Source organism: Melospiza georgiana, chromosome 8 (assembly GCF_028018845.1).
Source record: "Melospiza georgiana isolate bMelGeo1 chromosome 8, bMelGeo1.pri, whole genome shotgun sequence".
In the NCBI taxonomy this organism is placed as follows: Eukaryota; Metazoa; Chordata; class Aves; order Passeriformes; family Passerellidae; genus Melospiza; species Melospiza georgiana.
In genome coordinates this window covers 26,262,969-26,283,979 of record NC_080437.1, presented here as the reverse complement: position 1 = coordinate 26,283,979, position 21,011 = coordinate 26,262,969, and the positions used below count along the sequence as shown (strand labels likewise).

General features: G+C 40.9%; 1 protein-coding gene across 1 annotated transcript in view; it reads right to left on the bottom strand.

Moving 5' to 3' along the window:
• SORCS3 (sortilin related VPS10 domain containing receptor 3) overlaps nt 1-21,011 on the bottom strand; it is a 267,197-nt gene that overhangs the window by 7,928 nt on the left and 238,258 nt on the right. Inside the window, exons 19-25 of the mRNA XM_058028863.1 lie at nt 17,828-18,014; nt 14,694-14,827; nt 10,001-10,124; nt 7,278-7,390; nt 5,369-5,500; nt 3,386-3,485; nt 1,236-1,341 (exon numbers count right to left, since the gene is read on the bottom strand). Coding sequence (XP_057884846.1) covers nt 1,236-1,341; nt 3,386-3,485; nt 5,369-5,500; nt 7,278-7,390; nt 10,001-10,124; nt 14,694-14,827; nt 17,828-18,014 — 896 coding nt within the window. The remainder of the gene's footprint in view (nt 1-1,235; nt 1,342-3,385; nt 3,486-5,368; nt 5,501-7,277; nt 7,391-10,000; nt 10,125-14,693; nt 14,828-17,827; nt 18,015-21,011) is intronic.

Below are 21,011 nucleotides of genomic sequence, written 5' to 3'. Positions count from 1 at the left end.
GTCAGCTCACAGAAGCAGAGAGGGGATTTCAGGCTGCAAAAGGAGGTTGTGCTGAAGGCCTTGAAATCTGCCTCTGAGCAGAGTCACACAAATGCTTTCCCTGGAAATTGTCCTGGGCCACTGAAATCAGTGGGAGCTTGATAACAGCAGTGTGCACAGGATCAAGCACTACAAGGAGTGCCACTCACTGATTAGGACAATGGTTAATGCAAGATGTTGGCCAGGAGGGAAACTTTAAACCTGGAGATTAGGATAGATGCCTGTTTTATCATATAATTTAATTTTGAATATTGTTTGCATCCTACTAACATCGTTAGAGAATACTAGCCTTATGCTGGGGAGCAGAAAAGCTGGAGAAAGCAACATTTAGTTGGAATCTGAACAGGAAAAGCTCTAGTTTTTCATTTAGAGGAACTGCTGTGTCCAGAAAGTTTTATTTATTTAATTTTAAGCCAGACTTGGCATATGTTTCTAACACAATATTTTGCCACTGGTCAGGGTCTAGGCACACAGACCATTTTATACTGTAAGTACTGTACTGAATGCAAAGTTCCTCCTAAGGAGCTCCATCTGCCTAAAATATATCTTCATACAGCAGGCCTTCAGCAAGCAGGCCATTCTTATCACATATTTTGCTTCACAGCTTGCAGCAGCCAAGTGCCACGGGCCAGACCTGGTCCTGCCTGCTGCCTGGAAGCAAAAGGTTTACATTAACATCTGTCAAGGTAAATCTCAGCACACATTCCCAAAGGCATTTTGGTGCTTTACACAAATTTTTCTGGCTTTGAGTCTCCCACCTTTAACATAAACACACCTGTTCCTCTGCAAGATTAACCTATTCACTTTAAAAGATACAAATGAGATGCTGCTGCTCTAAGGCAGCTGGGCAGGTGGGTATAGACTGTGTGGAGTCATCCATCATGTGGTTTTTGACTAAGCTTGCTTTGTGTATCTCAGTGAGCACAAAGGTTCCCATTTCTGGTCTGTGGTTTAAATACATCTGCTAAAGCAGAAGATGATTTCTGAGCACTTGGTGAAGTTTTGGAGCACCAGCTTTGTGGTGAAACAGCAGTAGATGGTTTCCTCTCTAAGTATCAGAAATAGGGAGCTACATTCATCGAAGCCTGATGCTCAGCACAGTTCACTCCTCATATGCAATGCAGGCACAGCTCTGCACAGATTTCCTGTAAAACACCCAGAGTCTCTTCCTCCCATCCCAAAGTTTTTCAACTTACCTCTTGAATTTGTAGATTAAAAAAACAGCCAAGCCCACAAAGACCACTGACAACAACATCAGCATCGCTGAACTGCTGTGCCCTGAGCTGGAATCCACAAGTGGTGCTGCAGGAGGAAAGGCAAAGCATCACACTCGAGGGATATTACAAGGAAACACATTAAGTACCAAGAGCTGAGCTCAACTCTGTCTTTGTCACATCTGCTTTATCACTACTGCATAGTGCATGCTGGTTTTGGCAAGACCAATCAGTAGGAAACAAATTGGTTCTCTTGTCCTTCAGAAGTCAAGGCCCTTTTTCAAGACAGGGCAGTCTAACATCCCTGGGTGAAAAGGTACAGCAAGCCACGCTCAGCTGAATGCCCAGTCACTCCTGTATTAACACTTTGGGCTATTACTTTTCAGGTTTTTCCAGGTACTAGAGTGGAAATGAATTTTATGAAGCATGGCTTAATACACATCTATTCCCCTTCAGAGAAGATACCTTAGAGCATCAATGAACAGCACAACTCCCATCTTCCAAGGATATTCATCTATCTCACATGTGACAGGGATCTACCCTTGTGACAAGCCTCAAGGTCCATCCTTGTACAGGACCTTAGAGACTTTTAAATTGAGTCAGTTTCATAATGTGGAAGAGCCCAAAGCAATAATCCTGAATTCAATCACACAATACATTATGTAGTTTGGAGAATTTGATCCTTGACATTTTGGCTGGCTAAATACAGTATATTCCTATACCTTGTTTATGCAGCTATTCCAAGAGCTCATCAGAGCACACCATCTTAATGGCCTGAGCACTGTGCTGAGATCAAGTGTCTGATGAGAAGTCTCTAATGATGCACAAATGATTATAAGTAGCAGCTGAGTGTTACTCATTTTGCATAAATATTTGGCTTTGGTGGTTTACTACTCTCTATTCTTTTTCCATCACCCTGAAGATAGGGACAAAGTCATGCAAATAGAGCCAGTTCTGATTTCACTGTGAAATTTCCACACCTAACAGTTTGATCCTGCCAGTATTCTGCTGCTAATACTTCTAACTCTTTTGTGAGAAAGACTGTCACTTCATCCAAGTCAAAATATTATGGAAATGGTCATGAAACAAATGCAGCACCTGCACTGGAGAGGGGGAAAGAATACCTGCAAATGTAATTTAAATGTAGTGCCTTGCTAGAACCAAGCCAGATTCTTGAGAATTCCAGCCACCTGGAGACCTCAGACATTGTATCACATTCCCAGTTTTGCAAATTAATCCATTTCAGGCTACTCCTATTAGCATCTGATCACATTCCAAAGGAGTAGTCAGAGAGTGAAGGTAGAAAGTGACCTTACCTGTAGGAAAGGTCATGAGCCTTGATTTAGCCCAGCTCTTGGCTCTCTGAGAAGAAGCTGAAGTTATTGTGGGATATGAATCCCAATCTTTCAGAGAGGCTATCAGCAAGGGCACTTGCACAAGATCCCACATTTCAGACAATTGCAAGGATAGTCATAAAAAGTAAGGGCAAAAATAAATCCATCACCTTCTTTGTAACCATCACTGTTTCATCAATAGCTGAGACCTTCACACTAGGTTGGTTTTAAAGTAAAGGGATTGACAAAGCTTAAGTGGACTGTTTGTTACGTTGTGCAAAAATGGACATAGGTAGTGTTGAAATTCAAGTAAGTTCTAATTTTTGGAAGTCAAATTTCAGGAACTTATTTCCTGTAAGAGGCCTCAATCTATTCCTGAGTGCTTTGCCCCTCTAAAGCCTCCTAGCTAGTCATAACAGTAACAAGCACTTTGCTATAAGGATTTGATCCAACATCCATGAAAGTCAGTAATATCCCACTGAATTCCACAGGTGCTCAATAAGGACTTAATAGAACACCATTCACCTGGTTTTCTAAAACACTTAAAAACCACCAATGCTCTTGTTAATTAAGCCACAGGGAACTCTTACAAGGTACCTTTTATACTTGTACAAACTGGAGCATGAAGATGCCCCTGATGGGTTGGTTTTAACACTTCCTTCTTCTACCAAAATGTCTCAATTGGCACATAGCCCAGTGCCACATGCCAGACTGTGAGTGCTCTGATGTAGGCTGATTCTCCTGGAGTTGTCTGAAGCCTCAGGAGAACCACAGCTGTGCCTTTGACTCCACACTCACCTAATGTTAACTGAGTGACATACACAACCACTTCAACTCCAGGCTTCAGTTCAAACTGGACCAGGTTCTGGTTGAGAGCATTAAAAAGGATTTCCACCACCTGATGAAATAAGAAGAGATACAACAATTAAAGTATAGAAGATTGCAAAGTCTGGATAACAGTCAGGAATACACGAAGGCCATGAATAGTGGCTGACATCTCTTACTGGCTTCAGCAGGGGCTGAGGAAGTGGAGAGAAATGCACTTTGTGTGCTTTGGGTGGAGCTGGGTGTCATTGCATGGAAATCTCCCTTACAGAACTTCTCAGACTCTCATTGTGTATTATATCTCTCTTGGGAAGCAAACCCAGAAGGTTAGCCCCTTTTTTTTTCTGTGTTTTGGGGGTCTATGGGAAGATGGAAAATAGCTAAGGACCTTTTCACCTTCCACAATATCCTTTGAGTTCAATCAAATGCATTTGGAAATCACTGACATATTGGCGTTTCATTGGTGGATAATGAAACTAAATAAGCAGTCCAGACCTACATTTCTTTCTTCCCAATGATTCTGTCATGAAGCTTCTATTTAAATAGGCGATTGGGGATGAGACAATCCAGTTTACGTCAATGGAAAATTTGCCATATTTGTCCTTCACTTAGAAAAGGGGCTTTGGACTGGATATACTGGAATTGCTGCACTGGGAGATCAGCAACCCAGCTGTGATGTGTTATTTGGTTGTCCCAGAGCACATACTCAGCCGATCACCCCAGAGCCTCAGTTTGTTAATGCCTGGTCTCCACAGAGTAGTTCTGATGGACAGGGCACAGCTAATGAGTAGCTCTAATGACCTACTCTCCAGGCAGAGCTCCTCAAGCAGAAGGCAACAACAAGTGCCAAAGTACAACTGAGTAGCCTGTCAACTAAAATTAGAGCACTGGAGCTTTAGGACTCATAGTCAATTAGTCAGAAAGCTAATTGAGATCTCAGCATAACACTGATACATGAAATATTGACACAACAGCTTGTGCAGAAGAAGTTTTAATAACTGTAGACCCTACTGGACAAGACAGAAATTACTCCAAGACCATCCCTCCAAAAAGCCTTTCAAACTTTCCCACATCAATGCATCTTTCCTGCACATTGACTACCATAAATTTAAGAGACCAGCTTTGATGACTTCCTAGGACAAAGGAACTACTCTGCAGGGATTGACTTTACTCAGTGTGTGACAAGAACTTCCACTAAATTCACTAGTCCTCTGAATAATTTAATATTTGATCCAAACTTACAAGAGTTACTTGGCAATGGGCTCACACATAGTTTGCACACCGTAAAAATACTGCATACAAGAACATTAGCTAGAGCCAAGCAGCCTTTCCAGCAGTACTTCACTCCTTTGCCTTTATAGAGCTGATTTAATCACTTGGTAATTCTAACATGAGAGCTCCAGCAGCCTAGTGCTGTTGTTCTTTTCTTGCCTGCATATCACTGTTGCAATACATCACTGTAATTACCTATTTATCTAAATGGATGGATATTGTAACTTCCAAATATAGTTTGCACAGGCAGTTCAGTGCTGCAGAAGAAAAAAAAAGAGGTCTTGTTGTGGTGATCTATGAGCTGAAGTGTCTGATTTATTTTTAGTAAACCTCAGTATATTATCTTGCTGCTTTGGCCTCCCTTTATTAGCATTCCTCCAGGGAGCAGAGGGAGTACATATTCAAGGTTCCTTTGGCCATAACTACTGTAAAAAGGACACTCCACTGATTTAGGAAGAATCTCTGCTAGTGGTAGACTGTGACATATCTCAGTGAGGTATTGGAAAATCCTGGCTTTCCTCTGAAAATCATTTTCTTTAATGCCATAAACTATGCTGCCACAGTCCCAGATGCATCCATTTCCACCACACTTATTGTAAGTACTTCCAGTGCTGTGCAGCTTCAGGGGCCCATCTGCAAACAATATGACAGGAATAAATGTTCCATGAATCCTTCTTTCCTTACTTGCTCCAGATCAGCCTCACTGCTTTTCCTCCTCTCTGTTGTGTTTTTGTGGGGCAGTATGAAGAGTTCAGCAGAAGTAGGCAGCCCAGGGAACAGAGCTACCAGGATCTGTTCATCAGGAATACCAGTCACCTAGAAGAAAGTAAAAAGAGGTCTCTAGCTGCTATTTCGTTACTTATGTTTCCACTGACTTTCAGAAATGATGTTCCCATCAAATTGTTATTTTCCAGTTCCACTGTAGGTGTTGTGGTCCTAATGAGCTGTTCTGCCTATTTGGTGTGTCAGAATCTGAGCTTCTGCTAAAGGTGCACTCTACTTCCTTTCTAGAAGTGAAGGTAAACTTAATAACACCCCTGGGTCCAAAGATCTCAACCCAAAGTCCAAACCTAGCATGTCTCCAGATCTGAATGTTCTACATTGTCCTCCTTGCTACAAAAGAATAACTGACCCAAAGTCAGATCCAGAGAGTTTGCCTCAGAGCCACCACTGGTAAATGTGCAGCTAACAGGTACAATATGAAGGAAAGTGCCTGCAATGACCTTCTGCTATCAGGTTACAGGGATCCACGCTGGCCATACATGAACAGCAATGTCCCCAGAGAGAGAATTCACTCCTGGGGCTGACCAGGAGGGCTATTCTGGGAGCTGCCTTCAGCAAGACCTACCCACTGAGGCTGCTTCCCCCTCTTCCCAAACCCCAGCCATGCATCCTCACCAGGGCAGGAATCCTCCTTCCCTCAGAAATGCTCTGCTACATGATGTTCATTAGCTCCATCAGCGCTCTGGTCCTGTCCCACCTCAAACCCCCTGGCCTCACTGCAGAGCTGAAATGTCCCAATGGGGCAGCCCATTCCTGGTGGGGTACACAAGCAACCACTTCTACCACACTCTATTTTCTGTAACCATTCACAGTTACAAGCTAATTAATTTTTTTTTAATCCTGAAAGCTTGATTCTTTTACTAAAGTAAAAGGGAAGAACAATTAAAAAAAAAATAAACTTAGCATTTTTTCAGGATGGAAAAACAACCAAGGAAACTCTTACAACCTGTGAATTTTGAGTGGGCTGCAGATGAGAAAAGCTGAGCAGGAATGTACTTTCCCAGTAAAAATAATCAGCCTCCATTTCTAACAACTGTAGCTAAAGCAAAAAAACCCCAATGAAATACATTTTTGGCAGAATGCCAAACCCACAAAAGCTTGTCTAAATCTAGCTCCTAATTTCACTCAAAACCAAAGTCCCTGACTATTTGATATCATAAGTTATTCTGCCCCCTTTCCTGAAAGAACATGAGTACTAGTTTACATATTCTAATTAATCCCAAAGGAAGATACAGTACCTTCCAACTACAGAAGTTTCTCTTTATCCTGTATTTTATAGGTAAGTTTATTTTCCTTTTGAATCCTCATTTTTTGCCCCAGTTGGAAAGTGAATAGAGCTTCAAAGTTCACCAGTTGCTACACTTAACTGCATGTGGAACTCCTGACTATCAGGAAAAGATAAAAATATCTTCCTCATGTATCCATAATACTACAATGTCTGTCTTCTGGGATGAAGTGGATCAGCTGTTTAACAACACTCACTAACACTAACCAAATGTTTGGAATAGAAAACAGTACATACTGTCATATCAACTTGGAAAAATAAGGATAATGATGATAGTATTACAATCTAGAATTTGCAAAAAGCACACAGAAATATTAATAAAAGCAATTGTAATTGCTTTTAACAAAATCAGCAATACAGATTGACTCTGTAAAAGGATCCAGCATATTAAGAAGCTTTTTATTGATTTTTAATGACAGTGTCATCACTGCTGTGCTTACCCATTATTTTAAGCTAGCATGTCAAAAAAGTGTATGTTTTAACAGCCTAGTCAATGTTAGTACAGACAAGGAAACAGATGTTCACCTGTGCTAATGCTCTCTTGATGACTTTGCCAACATCTTGTCTCCATTCAGGGATGTCAGGGTTATGGTAATCCAAGTTGGGAGAAAATGACAGGAGCTGAGATTGGAAGTACTCTGGAATAGAAAAAGTATTTATGAGAAGGTTAAATGGGCAGTGTTTAGGGGACAGACAAGGGTGCAGAAGACAACAGGAGGACCATAACTATCTTAAAGCAAGAGAGTGAGAAAAGGCTGAAGGAAGAAAAAGGCTGGCTAACACTAAGCAGGACAGAGAGCTCTCAAGGAAAGAATGCTTTTAGTGGTACTTGTAAAGGATGTTTTGATCTGTTGCCAATTTCTGGCTTTCCCCAGAGAAACAGAAGTGAGAATGAGAGAGGTGAGAGGATCCTTCATGAAGCCTCTGGGCTTTGTAATTTTGCCACTCAACTTCTTCAGATTCTGCTCACAAGAAGGTAAAAAGGTTGATCAGCAAATAAGGCAGCACCTGGCTGAAATTTGGAAGGCCTGTCTGTACAATTGCAGAGTGAACAACTGCTGCAAGTTATGTTTTCTGTTTACCCTCCTGGAGGGAAACCAGGAGTGGTTAATTCCCCAACAAAGGAGAACCTAGTGGTCGTAATGACAGGCTCATCAAGCAATGGCTATTGACAAAACACTTTGAAGTTCTGTCCTGACTGAATGATTGCTGGGAGGAAGAAAAGCTTCCTAGACTTAAAATACAGATTTTAATTTTTCTCCAATTCCAACTCTCCCTGCTGGTCTCACCAAAGACCAAGTCTGAACTCCTTATGGCAGCGGTGCACAAGGGATTTAGGCCAGCGGGAGGCAAACATCCAGGATGGGAACCACACTCTTAAGAAAGTTCTCAGAGTAAATGATTCTCCTTTCTGATTTTGGAGATGTTCTGTGCCTCACCTTGACACAACTGATCTCAGACACTTCAAATAAGTACCATTAATCATTTGGAAGAAGGCACTAGTTTTAGATCAAGATAAACCTGCCAGAGTATAAATGAGGAAATCCACAGAAAAGCAGGGATGTGCCAGCACACCATTTATGTGGCATCTTTTGTAAGAACTGTTCATTCTTTTTAGATGGTGCAATATATTTTTAAATAAAATAAGTATCAAAGAGGACAGGGAAAGTCTCTGAGGTTCTGAAGGTTTAACCCAAAGTCAGATATATCAAGTCTTTCACTTTTGACCCCTTAGTACCATGTCCACTTTATTTTTTGAGCAAATTCTTTTCTGTTAATCTCAAATTAAGGATATACCTGAATAAATCTCCTCCACTGATAACACCAGAGCCTAGATTATGGCCTGGACCCATAATCACTTGACTAGGACACAGATGAGGATACAAGTTTATCAGAGGACATGTTTGCTAAAGGCATCACTTGTTTATGTATTCAGACTTTAACTCATCACAGACTGAAGGGCTGGAAGGACTTCTTCCTTAGACCAGGTCAGTCTGCAGCACAGCACTGGATAGGACTATTTGGACTGGATCCAAGTGGGTTAATTGTTTTCTAATAGAACCCAAAACTCTGGATCTTCTAAACAGAATGGCAAAATTTCTTCCAAGGTGTTTAAAAACAGAGTGAGGAGCTCTCTGTGGGACCTACTGGGGCTAAAGATCAAGATCACCTGTGGGTATCACTCTCAAACATATTTGATTCAGGTTTATTCCAGAAACTAGTGAAAGGATGGACATTTCCAAGAAGCAAACACTGCATTTTACAATGCTCAAAATTATGGAGTAGAAGGTTCCTAATATTTGATAACAGCAAGACAAATTATTACTAAATCACATTAACAAATTACTAAAGACTATTGAATTTCATGGCCAGACAATCAATAAATATCAACTTAGCTGCTGTTAAATCTGAGTATACAGTGGGACATTTATTTGTATTTAATTACTGAAATAAGACCCACACAGAGCAACTACACAGTGCTGAGCTTCAAAGTAGCGCAGTTATTTGAAACCCAGGTTTCTCAATAAAACTAGAAGTCCAAACAAAAGCTTGTTCTCAAATGCTGGATGCCAAAAACTGGATAAGGAAAACAAAGACTGGGCCAAGGTGGAAATTTTTCTAGAAGTCCTGGTCAAAGCTGCTGAGAGAGCCCTTTCACCCAGGATTTATCAAGCCCCAAACAGGGTAAGCTCTGCTGTCTGCCAAAGGGTGCTTTTTGAAGCCCGTGACATGCAGATATGGAAAGAATATAACAATACCCATGGGCAAGTCCAGTGGGCACACTCAGACCTCCAGCTATGAGAGGAAAGATGGGCCATGATACCAACAACAGAGTAATTTCTGTCCTCTTCTCCAGAGCCCTCCTGACCCCTGTCATTTGTACATATAGAGACACCAGTTGCATTCAGATCACCCTAATCATGCGCTGTGACTATTTCTTTCCACAGCTGGGAAGATGAAGGAAGGCAGCCTGGTTCAAGTGTTTTTTATTTCTGGTAGTTCCCTGTCTGGGTGTACAAACAGATCAACAGGCACAGGAGACACCAGCTACCCTATTATTGCTGAGGTTATAATTTTGGTTAGCTGCCCCATTCTATTCACTTCTGATTTTGTCATCATGACACATCTGAGCTACTCTGTCATCAGAGGTTCCTCCAGGCATTATCAAGTTCCTGGAGCTCATTCTGGATCAGCAATGACAGTCTGCCCTTCCTCCCCTGAGGTGTGATTGCAGAAGGCTGAGGTACCGTGCACTGCGATCTCCTTGGTGTCCTGGATGAGGCTGCTGCCCCCAGCAACCTGCACGGTGACCGTGTTCATCCCCTCCACAGTGAACGTGTACGAGATGCTGCTCTCCAGGGTGATGAGGGGCTGGAGGAGGCAAACACAAAGGACAAAATCAGGGTCAGATTAACTCAGGATCACAACATGCACCTGATTTATCCACCAGGCCCTGCTCCTTGATACAGGTGTGGTACTGCCAGTTTGCATATCCTGCTAAGGCCCAAACACCATCCTATGAGCAGTGTCCCACAGGCAGAGGTTTCTCTCATTTCAGTAAATGTTTCCTGAAATATTCTTCTATTGAACTGCATTGTATGGACTCCTCAGCAGAATACAGTCAGCAGTTGCAGAATGAGTGCAGTAGAATGCAGCACTGTACACACACAGCCGGCTCAGCTGCTAGATCTGCTGTACAAAACCCAACCTCAAATTGAAAATAAACCAAAGATGCAGATGCTTCTTCAAACAATCCATATTGTTCAGATTCAGGGCCAGTCTTTGCTTTTATGAGCACAAATCCATTCATCTCTCACAGAGCAACACTGCTCAGGTCAGAGTGAGGACATCCAGCATTGCCCTGTCCATGCTGTGAGTCTGTGAGCAAGCTGCAGCCACAAGCTGGCAAGCTATGCTAACCAGGCTGAAAGTATGGCATAATTTCTGCTGACAATGCTGACTGAGTGTGGCTGTGCAAGGGATCCACCCTGGAGCAGCCCATGGGAAGGGCCCACTTTGAAGAAATCAATGGAAAACTGTCTCCCATGGGAGGGATTCCCTCCTGTAAGCAGGGGAAGAGTGGGAGGCCTCTTCCCCCTGAGGAAGCATTGGAAGAGACAACATGAGATTAACTGATCACAGCCCCCTTTTTCTGTCTCCCTGCACTGCTGGCAAAGGAGGAGGCAGAGAATTCAGGAGTGAAATTGAGCCTGTGGAAAAAGGAGAGATGTGGGAAGGTATTTTAAGATTTGGATTAATTTCTCATTATCCTACTCTGATTTGATTGATAATAAATTGCACTAATATCATAAAATCAAGGCTGTTTTGTTTTTTAAAAGTAATTAGTGGTGTTTCTCTGTCATTACTGTGACCTGATTTTGTTATATTTTATGTATCCTGCCCATGTGAGGAGGGGAGTGATAGAGTGGCTTTAGTGGGCAGCTGGTGTCTAAACAAGGTCAACCCACCACAAGTGAAAATCAAAGGTCCAGCCTTCACAGTGCCACTGATCTGACAGCTGGTCTACAGAAATAACTCCTTATTTAGAGAAACAACAAAAATGGAAACAGTGATACTAATCTCCATTGCAAAAGCACACAGAGGTCTAAGAGCACAGATAAAGCCATTATACCATTGCTGTTGTCCTTTCACTACACTTCCAGTTGGTTTTCAAAGGAAAACTTCCAAATTTCACCTTCCAGCTCTCACAGTTATCTCATCATGCTGCCAGCCTGACTGCACTTCACAACAGTGGTCACAAAACCATTTTCATAGTCAAATCAAAATTTCCACCTGCACAGGCCAGACTGGCAAACACATTTCTCTCTCTCTCTAGAACACCACCTTCCTTAGACCCCCTCATCCATGAGCTGAAAAAGCAGTAAAAACCAAAAAGTCTTATCACATGGCACACACAGTCCAAGGGCACCAGCTCGTGCCAGCCCTGCAGGCCTAGCTAACATTTACTGAGATATGCACAGACCCTGGAGAAGCTGAATGGGCCTCTATCAAACTGCAGGGATATCAGCAATCCTCCTGGAGGTTACAGGTTGTAGTTCTGTGCAAAGGCAGATAAGAGGATGCAGTCTGGCCTTTAAAATTACATTTTTTTCTTTTTGTATATGCGTATGCTGGACATTCCATTATCATGGATGATTTCACCTCCATCATGGAGTTTTAACATTCAGCCAACTCCTTAATTTTAATTCAAGAACCAAGACCTGGAAACTAACTCTAAATTAAATCAAGTAGTTTAAGGTTCATTTGCTCAAACCTATTAGACAGCTGGATACATCTATTAAACTGGACCTGTGTTAATCCAGGCAAATTGGCCTTTGGGCATACTGCAAAAATCAGTACAGTAGAAATTTAGTACAGGAGTTTCAGCAGGGTGGGGAGAGCAGTAGAGGAGTCTCAGCCAGGTCATTTGTGCCTAAGACAACATTCTCCTGTGCCCCAGCACAGAGAGTGAGACTGCACAGTGACACAGACACATCTGGTTCTGCCTGGGTTGGCTACAGGCTGAACAGGAAAAGAAGTTGCAATCCCTCAGCATGGATATAAAACATATCATCTAATAATACCAGTCACACTATTACACACCTCATCCTTTAATTCAGTGTCTCCATCTTTCACCTCTACACAGAACACCATAGTTTACTCATGAGTGGGCACAGAGAAGAACCTGACATGTACATTAAACATCCCAGGAGGAATTTTGATGTGATACAGACTGCTGTTCTGAAAAAAGGTGGCTGAAACAGTTATGTCTATGTCCCTTGCCATACTTCTGTCAGAGTTGCAGTACAATCCATGAGGTAGCTGGAGATAATGCTTGCAAAGACTGAACAGTGCTCTGGGTCTGAGATTTGGACACAGGTAAGTGGCACCATGTTTACTCTTCCATATTTCAGCAATGAGTACAATCATGCCAAGGTGTCAAAGGATCAGCTCCATGTTCAGCTATGTCCAAAGCACCCATCCCAAACACATCCACATCTGCTTGTACTCTGCTGCCAATGGGTCTGAGATTTAAACTAGAAGATGAAACAGCTCCTATTTCCAACCCAGAAGCAAGCACTGTGAGAACTGCATGGAAATCTTCAGCAAACACCACTGCTTTGCATTACCTTTTCTAGATTGCTTTCTATTTCAAAAAATCTTTTTTAAGGCCCTGTTCACCATAAACTTCTATAGTAAGGACAAAAACAATGGCAGGAAAACTCTACGCCAGAGGGCTTCAGCAGATGATCAAGTTATCAATACCTAAATTATCTTTCATGTAGTTTAATGGTTCTCTGTGTGTTTGGCTCAGTGTGAGCACTGAGCCAAACATAGCTGAACTGTGACATGATTGTGCATGCCTGTATCTCAATGCAGTATAAACTATGTGGAATTACCTGGTACTTGCAATGGAATGGATGTGCATATGTGGGTGGTTGCCATAGTTCAGCTAGGGCACAGCAACTTGCCAAGTTACAGTAAATGGCTTTTGCTCCTGAGTTCTTCCACTGCCTCAACTCTGCTTCCACAAAAATCAGTGAGTTCTTACAGTGAGCTTCCTAACTGGATGTAGAATCCCAGTAGAAGCAGCACTTACTGTTTTTATTTTGCCTCTATGACATTGTTGGCAGCTAGGGTAAGAGGTTAAAACTAAGCAGCTTTTCAAAGAGAAAACAAAATACTTGTGTATTACAGCGGCCTGATGAGGTCTTCAGGTGAGAGAAGGACGAGAATCTTGTTTGATGATCAGAAGGCTGGATTTATTGATATATGATATATAATACATTATGACTATACTAAAAAGAATACAGAGAGGAGTTGCAGAGGCTGCTAAGCTAAGAATAGAATAGAACAGAATCTAAAAACAAGAGAGTTCTCTGTCACTGTGTTCCAGAGAGCTTGCCCTGTGATTGGCCCTTAATTGTACACATGGAACATGAACCAATCACAGGTGCATCCTATTGCATCTCACAGCAGCTGATAATCATTGTTTACATTCTCTTTCTGGGGCCTCAGCTTCCCAGAAGATGAACAAGTCCCAAAGAAAGGATTTCTATGAAAAAATGTCTGCGACACTTGTGTGCCTATTTTTTATCTCAATTCCATATTTCATGTAAAATCCCCGTTTCTTTCTGCTGCAATCTCACCTCAGTGCACACCTTCAATTGCAAATGTAGACAGTGACATGACTTAAACTGCTTTTGTAAATAACAACAGACTACACTGTGAAATTAACAGCTGTACATTTAACAACTGTAAGAATGGAGAACAGTGCCTGTCTCACTGCTAAAGTCTACAATAAAAACTGTAGCTAATAGGCAATTCTGCTCTCTCCATTTGAAAGCATGATGCTAACCTGTATTTTCACTTATTTTAACTATTGCTGAAAAATCTCATTATAATACATACAGTGACAATACACATCATTTGAAAATTCACTACAAAGAAGTCTCATCCCCCTCTCTAACATAGCCAGACTCTTCAGCTTGAAATTCTAGATACAGCTGTTTATCTGAACACCAAGAGCTTTAAAGTACTGTGTTGGAATCCAGCATTATGTACTGCACACTGGCACATAATGGAAGCCCCCTGGTTATGTGAACACCAGCAGTTTTTAAACACTGTGTTGAAAGCCAGCATTATTCCACATATAGTTCAGTTAAGTTGCAAGTGAATGCTGGTAATAACAGTGGTCTTCACATCCCAGTAGGGCTGATAACAACCAGATGGAGAAAGTAATGGCTCCTAAGAACAACACAACACAGAAGGAAACAAATTCACAAAGGTTGAAGTTCAGATAATGACAACCCTCTTCAGCCAAGTTAAAAACTAAAACACAAAACAGAGAAAGGCAAGAAGTTTTTATTATGGCTGAGAGAGTTCCCTGACTGTTGTGACAAGCTCAGGAAGAAAAAATGAACCAAAGGGTGTCTGTACCTTGGTGCTGTTGCCAAACCACCAGAAGTAGGTAAGTGTGCCTGCCTGGCTGGGCCAAACTACTGCAGTAATGTTGACATCCTTATTTCTGATGGCAACAAAGGGAACACTCAGATGGACGTGCTCCACTGGACCTGTGGGAAGAGAGTTCATTATTAAAGGCTTTGAGTTAAATCCTCCCTGCACAGTTGTGAACAGCAAGGATCTTTCCTTTAAATAAATCAAAAGTCCTATGTCAGCAGTGACAGTCTAGTGACAGTCTATTTATATTTTAGAAATAAAAGAGAATTTCAGCAGTCAATGAAAACAGAAAAAGACAATCAGATTTAAAAACACTTTTCCCCCTGCTATTATGCACATTTTCCATAGTGCTAATTTTCAGAGAGCGGCAGCACTGTGTTTAGAAGAATTTTTTAAATGCATTTTTTAGAAAAACAATGAACTGGTTTTGCATTATGCAGTGAAATTTCTATTGAAAGCCAAAAGGGTAGGACACAAGAAAGGGATAGGACACAAGAAAGGGATAGGACACAAGTGAGAAAGAACGTTTTTTCTTGAAAATATAGCCACTGAGCTACTAAGATTTGTGGAAAAATCATTTTAGCCAAAATGGCTTAAATCTGGTTATATAAGAGTCATTTATAACTTGATTAAATACCCCAAACAGTTTTTTTAAAAGGTCTCCAAAATAAAAACTTATGATTTTGGAAATCCTTGGTATCTTTTTGATATAGGCCTGACCTTAGGAAGTCTTTGGGGAGTCAGTTGCCCCTGAAACTGAAAGAAAAACATCAGGAACCACTTGAAAGATGTGTGCATTGGCATAACAAAGCATGTAACTGTCAGAAGCACTTGATTCTGAAAGACTTAAAAAATAACAAAGTACCAATGCAAAGTTGTATCTAATAAATGCAAATGCCCAGAATAAATCCAGGGCATGAAGCCCTGAATTCAGAAGGCAGATCCTCTCTAGAAAAAACAACATGTGTAAAAAACACTGAGGTTTTGTTTGGTAGTTTGTTTAAAGCTTCTACTATCTCCATTGTGTTTCTTCTTGTTTATCATTTGGTTTTGCTGGTGCTGAATTTCAGCTGATAACTGCTGCCCATCAGACAGTGTTACTGTCTGGGCAGTACCTTTAAAACACAGCAAACTGACAGACTATCCCTGTGAGATGGAAAGGACAAAATAAGAAAAGTCATAATCTTTTCTTTTTTTGTTAGACATTCATTCTGGGAAGCAGGAAATTTGGTGATTTTAACTGAGACAATCCTCTTGTGTTACCTCTCAGCACAAAATGGGGACATTAATCAGTTCTCCATCTACTTGAATTACAAAGATTGTGGAAAGCAAGAGCTGTTCTTCTACCACTGGAACATAGAGCTCCAAGCACAAAAGGACCTTATTCTTGCTTTTGGCACCTTAAAATTTGATCTTTTTTTTTCCCCTCTTTCCCAAGAGATCTCTATCAGCAAGTGACTCCTGAACTCTGACTGCAGGAAGTACTTTGGGTTTGCAAGAACAGCAGATTTCCCTAAATATTTTGTGACAGTGCATGTAAGAAGAAAAGCACTAATATCTTTGCTTCCTTTAAATTTCTAGTTAAGCTGCTTGTCAGCAGATTCCAGAAAGCTGAAAAGTTAACTGGCTGCTAATAAAGCTGCAGGGTAGAAAATTAATGTTGCTTGAGGCCAAGGAGCCTTTTCCTCTCTTTTTTTTTAGCACAGGATCCTAGTGCCAGAGTGATTGTGTAGTAAGAATGATTCTCAGGCATATTTTTCTGTACTTTTGGACTTCAAGGTCAAACCTCCTACACTGACCAGTACTTCCAAATATATTAAAATTTTTCTGAGGTGTCATTTTATTTCAGCATTATCATGAATGTAAATCCTTGCAAAATATTTCCCCAGAGATAATGATAATAAATTGGCTACCTAAGAATGCCATAAAAGTCAAAGGAGAGATCTGAAAGGTTGATGTAAAAAAGGGTGGAGCAGCAAAAGCAGGCCAAAGAATTGTTCCTTGTTGCATTGTGCTTTAAAATCCTCACCATGAAAAAGTAGTTCCTTTGAGAAAAATCAGATAACCCATACAAATCTGGTTGTTATTACCAGGTAACCATCACTTTTGTCAGCTAATGGCCCAAGGTGAAGGAAAAAACAGTTAATGCTCTAATAACAGGTTGTTAAGTGCACCCATGATTGACTTTGAGGGAATTATGAGCATAATAAAAGCTTCAAGGAACATTTATTCTTCCTACAGGGAGCTGGAAATTAAAATGGAGAAAAAGTTCTTGAGTTTTGGAAATTTCTAATGTGCTTCCTTTCAGCAGAAAAGCTCAAGCAAAAGGCAGGATGTAAGACATTCTGACAGGTAAAGAGGGGAGGCAGACAAGGCTATGATCACCATTAGGGGCAAAATTGATGGGGTGCAGCTGAACACAGAAGATTTAATAGTCTAAGAGTAGATCAAAGAACTGGGCTCTTTTTGGTCTCATCCTACATTCCACACTCTGCTCTCTCCTGTGGCTTTGGGAAGTTAACTCAGAGCTCTATATTTGAGTTTTCTCATGTGTCAGCTTGAGAGAAATTGCATTGATCTACCAAACAGGACAGAAACATCAGGGATGCGTGTCAAAGACATGAAATGTGAAGAGCAGCACATTAGTCCTCAGTACATTCATATCTCAGGAAGCACGCTCAGCATAATGCTTCTCTTTCATTAAATTAGCACTGTAAATGCTGAAATTCTGAATAAGTGACTCAAAATTTAGTAGTTTAATCTAATCCTCTTGGAATGAGACATGTATTGAAAATAGATATCTAGACTGTGTTTCATATGCTGCTTGGTCTCCGAGCCTTTCAGAAAACCCAACAGACATTTTCAACCTTTTCTCCATAACTCTCAGAACTGCTAATATACTTGTTTTAAAAAAAATCCTTCCCTTTCCCTTCATTCAATAAAAGCTATTTAACAAGTTAGAGGAGTGCCTAGAAGCCCAAGCCTTTGGAAGAGCATGAGCTGCATACTTGGGTCTGTGGGTTTGCATCTATTCTTGGGCTCCATTGAAGCTGCAGGGACTTTGAGCGAGGTCAGAGTTTGGCCCAAGGAATCTGGCAGGTGGAAGTACTCACAGACCACGTGCAGGAACAGGACAGCAGTGTCTGAGCCCAGGCTGTTCTCTGCAAACGCCATCACCTGGAAGATTCCAGCACTCTTGTACACGTGCCGGATGCCGTCCTCCACGGGGCTGAAATTGGCATAGGACACTGCAATGCCATCTCCAAAATCAAGCTGGATGTTTGTCCTTTGGAGATCACCCTGCGACAGAGAAGGCTGGAGTAGGAAACTGGACTGATATAAAAGGATTTATATTGCCCTCCATCCCACTTGCACAGATACAAAGGAGTAACCTCTCAAAAAAAAGCCGAGCTTTGTTCTGTTATTCCCCAAGGTGGCCAGACACAGACAGCAAAAGACCAACACCTCATCCTAAGGCAGCTAAAACAGGTGACATGAATCATCTCTTGCAAATATCCTCCCCTGATTATACAGCGTTTAGAAAACCAGTTTCAGGTAGACATGAAGCTTCAGGATGGCTGAATTTATGCAGGTTGAGTCCCATGTTGAGGACTGACAGATTTTTTTTGTCTAATGTCAGTCAACACAGAGACAGGGCCTGGATACACAGGAGAATGAAGCAGATGATGAGAAAATCTCTTCTAGGACTACTGTCAATGACAGTTATTAAATGAAGGAGGGAAAAACAGACAAGAAATTCCAGCACCACAGCTATTGTCTGGGGACAGAAGTTGCACTATTTTAGTTTAAATCATGCTTTAAATCACTGTAGTTGAACTGTAGAAGTGTCTGTTATTTCAGTTTCTTGGAGCCTTATTTTGTACTTGCCCCAGCTGACTAATGTAACACAAAAAAAAGGCTAATTTCAACAAAGCTAAAGCCCACTGCAGTGATTTCACTAAACTGAAATAAAACTACAACTCAGATTAAATCTCTGTAGTTTTAGCTTTCTGCATATATATAAGATGTGTTGTGCCAAGTAATTTCCTTTCATCAAAGATCTGCACTGTATTCACTGGGGGTGAAGAAGATATCACTATGTTTTGGAGATATTCCTAGCCCTGAAGGGCTGAAGTCAATCCCTACATATATTGAGGATGTGATCTGAAAGTTTAAAAACAAAAATTAAAATCTCTGCTCTTAAATTTACCTTTTTTTAATGGGAAATTCAGAAATATTTTACAGTTGTCTCATAAACCCCATTATAGCTGTAAATGCACAGGGAGAACATACAAGAAGCCAGACCACAATGAAGCAGGTCCCATGTGTAGAAAATCAGGACCTTAGCAGCCCCCACTGAATTTATCCTCCTCATAGACTATACCTGTATGAAGAATCAGAGTGCAGGAAGGGTATTTTTCAGATGTCAATTTACTTTGAGTATATACTTGGGCTCTTCAGACACTCATATAGTCAGGATTATTGCATGTCGTTTTTGAAATATGGGTATTTGATTATATATGTTAGCTCTCTCTTCCTCCTTGCTCCATTATTCTCCTGCCAGGGAGCCAGGGGAGTTTTGGCTATTGACTTGATCAGGGCACTGTTTTCACCTCTGCCCCACTTGGACATTAAAACTTCAGTATAAACCAAAGAGCAATCAGAAAGGACTAAAATGGTGGTGACACTAAAACGTACCTATTATACTGAGTAGTCAATAACATGCTTTAGACAGAGAGTTTTTAAAGTCACTCTAAAAAAGTCTCTAGCAGGAGCAAAATTACACTCTTGAGATATTCAGTTATTTGATAGAAGGGCTCCCACAGCTTGTTAAACCTTTCAAAACCACTTCTCAAGGGAATGCACTAAGACCCCAAGTCCATCTCATATGGAAGATACTGAACAGAGGATAAAAATTTGATCTGGGCTGGATTCATCACTGATGACCTCAGGCTGAAATCTCTTTCACCAACCATGGCAGCTCATCTCCCTTGCCTGGCAATTCTCTTTTCTATTTCTTTCTTGCCTCTCCAATATGATTCTATCTGAAATGAGACCGTTTCACGCAGAGAAGCAGGAACAGATTTGTCATGACTAAACAGTGGCAGATGATCTTTTCACCCAATTATGAGCTGGGTCTTCATTGTAAAGGCTGCCCATCACACTAATCATGTTTTCTTTCTCCTTTCCATACCTCTGTATCCAGTATATAAAATACTAAACCAAGCATGTTAGTCCCACGCAGAGATGACAGATATTCTGGAGTTTATAAATATAAATGGAAATAGAAGGGAAATGAAGGCATTTCAAAAGGAAATAGAAATCATTGCTATCCATTTATATTCAAGAGGCGTGTTTTTTTGCTTTAAGCCCCATAAATAACGGAAAGGGAACAAGGCTGTCACCAAGATTGGCTCTGAGTATGGAAATCAGTGAACAGATGTGGTCAAGAACACAACTCCACAACAGCTATTTGGCAGTCTAGTATTTCTTTGTGATCAAAATCAAACTCAGATTTAAAAAGTCTAAAAAGGTTATCTCCTCATGTTCCCTTGCATGTATACAGTCCAAATCTCAGTCCAGCCCCATATTTCTGAAAACACAGAAAAACCATCAGTCATTCTGCATTTATTTGTCTGTAGTCATCGCCACACATGTATTGTGAATATCATTGTAAAGAATCCTATTGAAGTTAATTCTATAAATCCTGAGAAATTAAGGTTTTGATTAACTATTATGAAGTCTTCATTTACCACTGAATACCTCTAAAGATCAGTCACCTCCATATATTGAGGGTGTGCACTAGACGGCAGGAAAGGGCTGGTGGCTGATCAGGGTGAGTCTGACACAGCTGAATGGACACCACACAGATGCACCCACAGGAGGGCTGGTCAGGCTGCTCTCTGGCTCAGAAGGGAAGTGTAAACATATGTGCTAAACTACCACCAGTAAAGAGACTGACCACAAAAGGTGGAGAAAGCCAGGAATGAATCTGTATGGCAGCAAGGTAAGTAATAATTAAGACCTCTACAGAAATTATTTCTTCCAAGTCATAAAGAAATCCTTGGTCACAACTCTTCTCAGGTTCACACTAAAAGACTGGAATAGCTTTGTCCAAAATCTCAGTGTTCCTTTTCTTTTCTTCTTGAAATTCTATTATTTTATGAAACAAACTCAACACACAACTTTCTGTGGAATAAACAGTTCATCTACAGAGACATATTCCAAAGAGCCTCTTCCTTTAGATAAAAACAAAAAAGGTTGTTTCAATGAAATGTTTTTCTAACTACCATTATT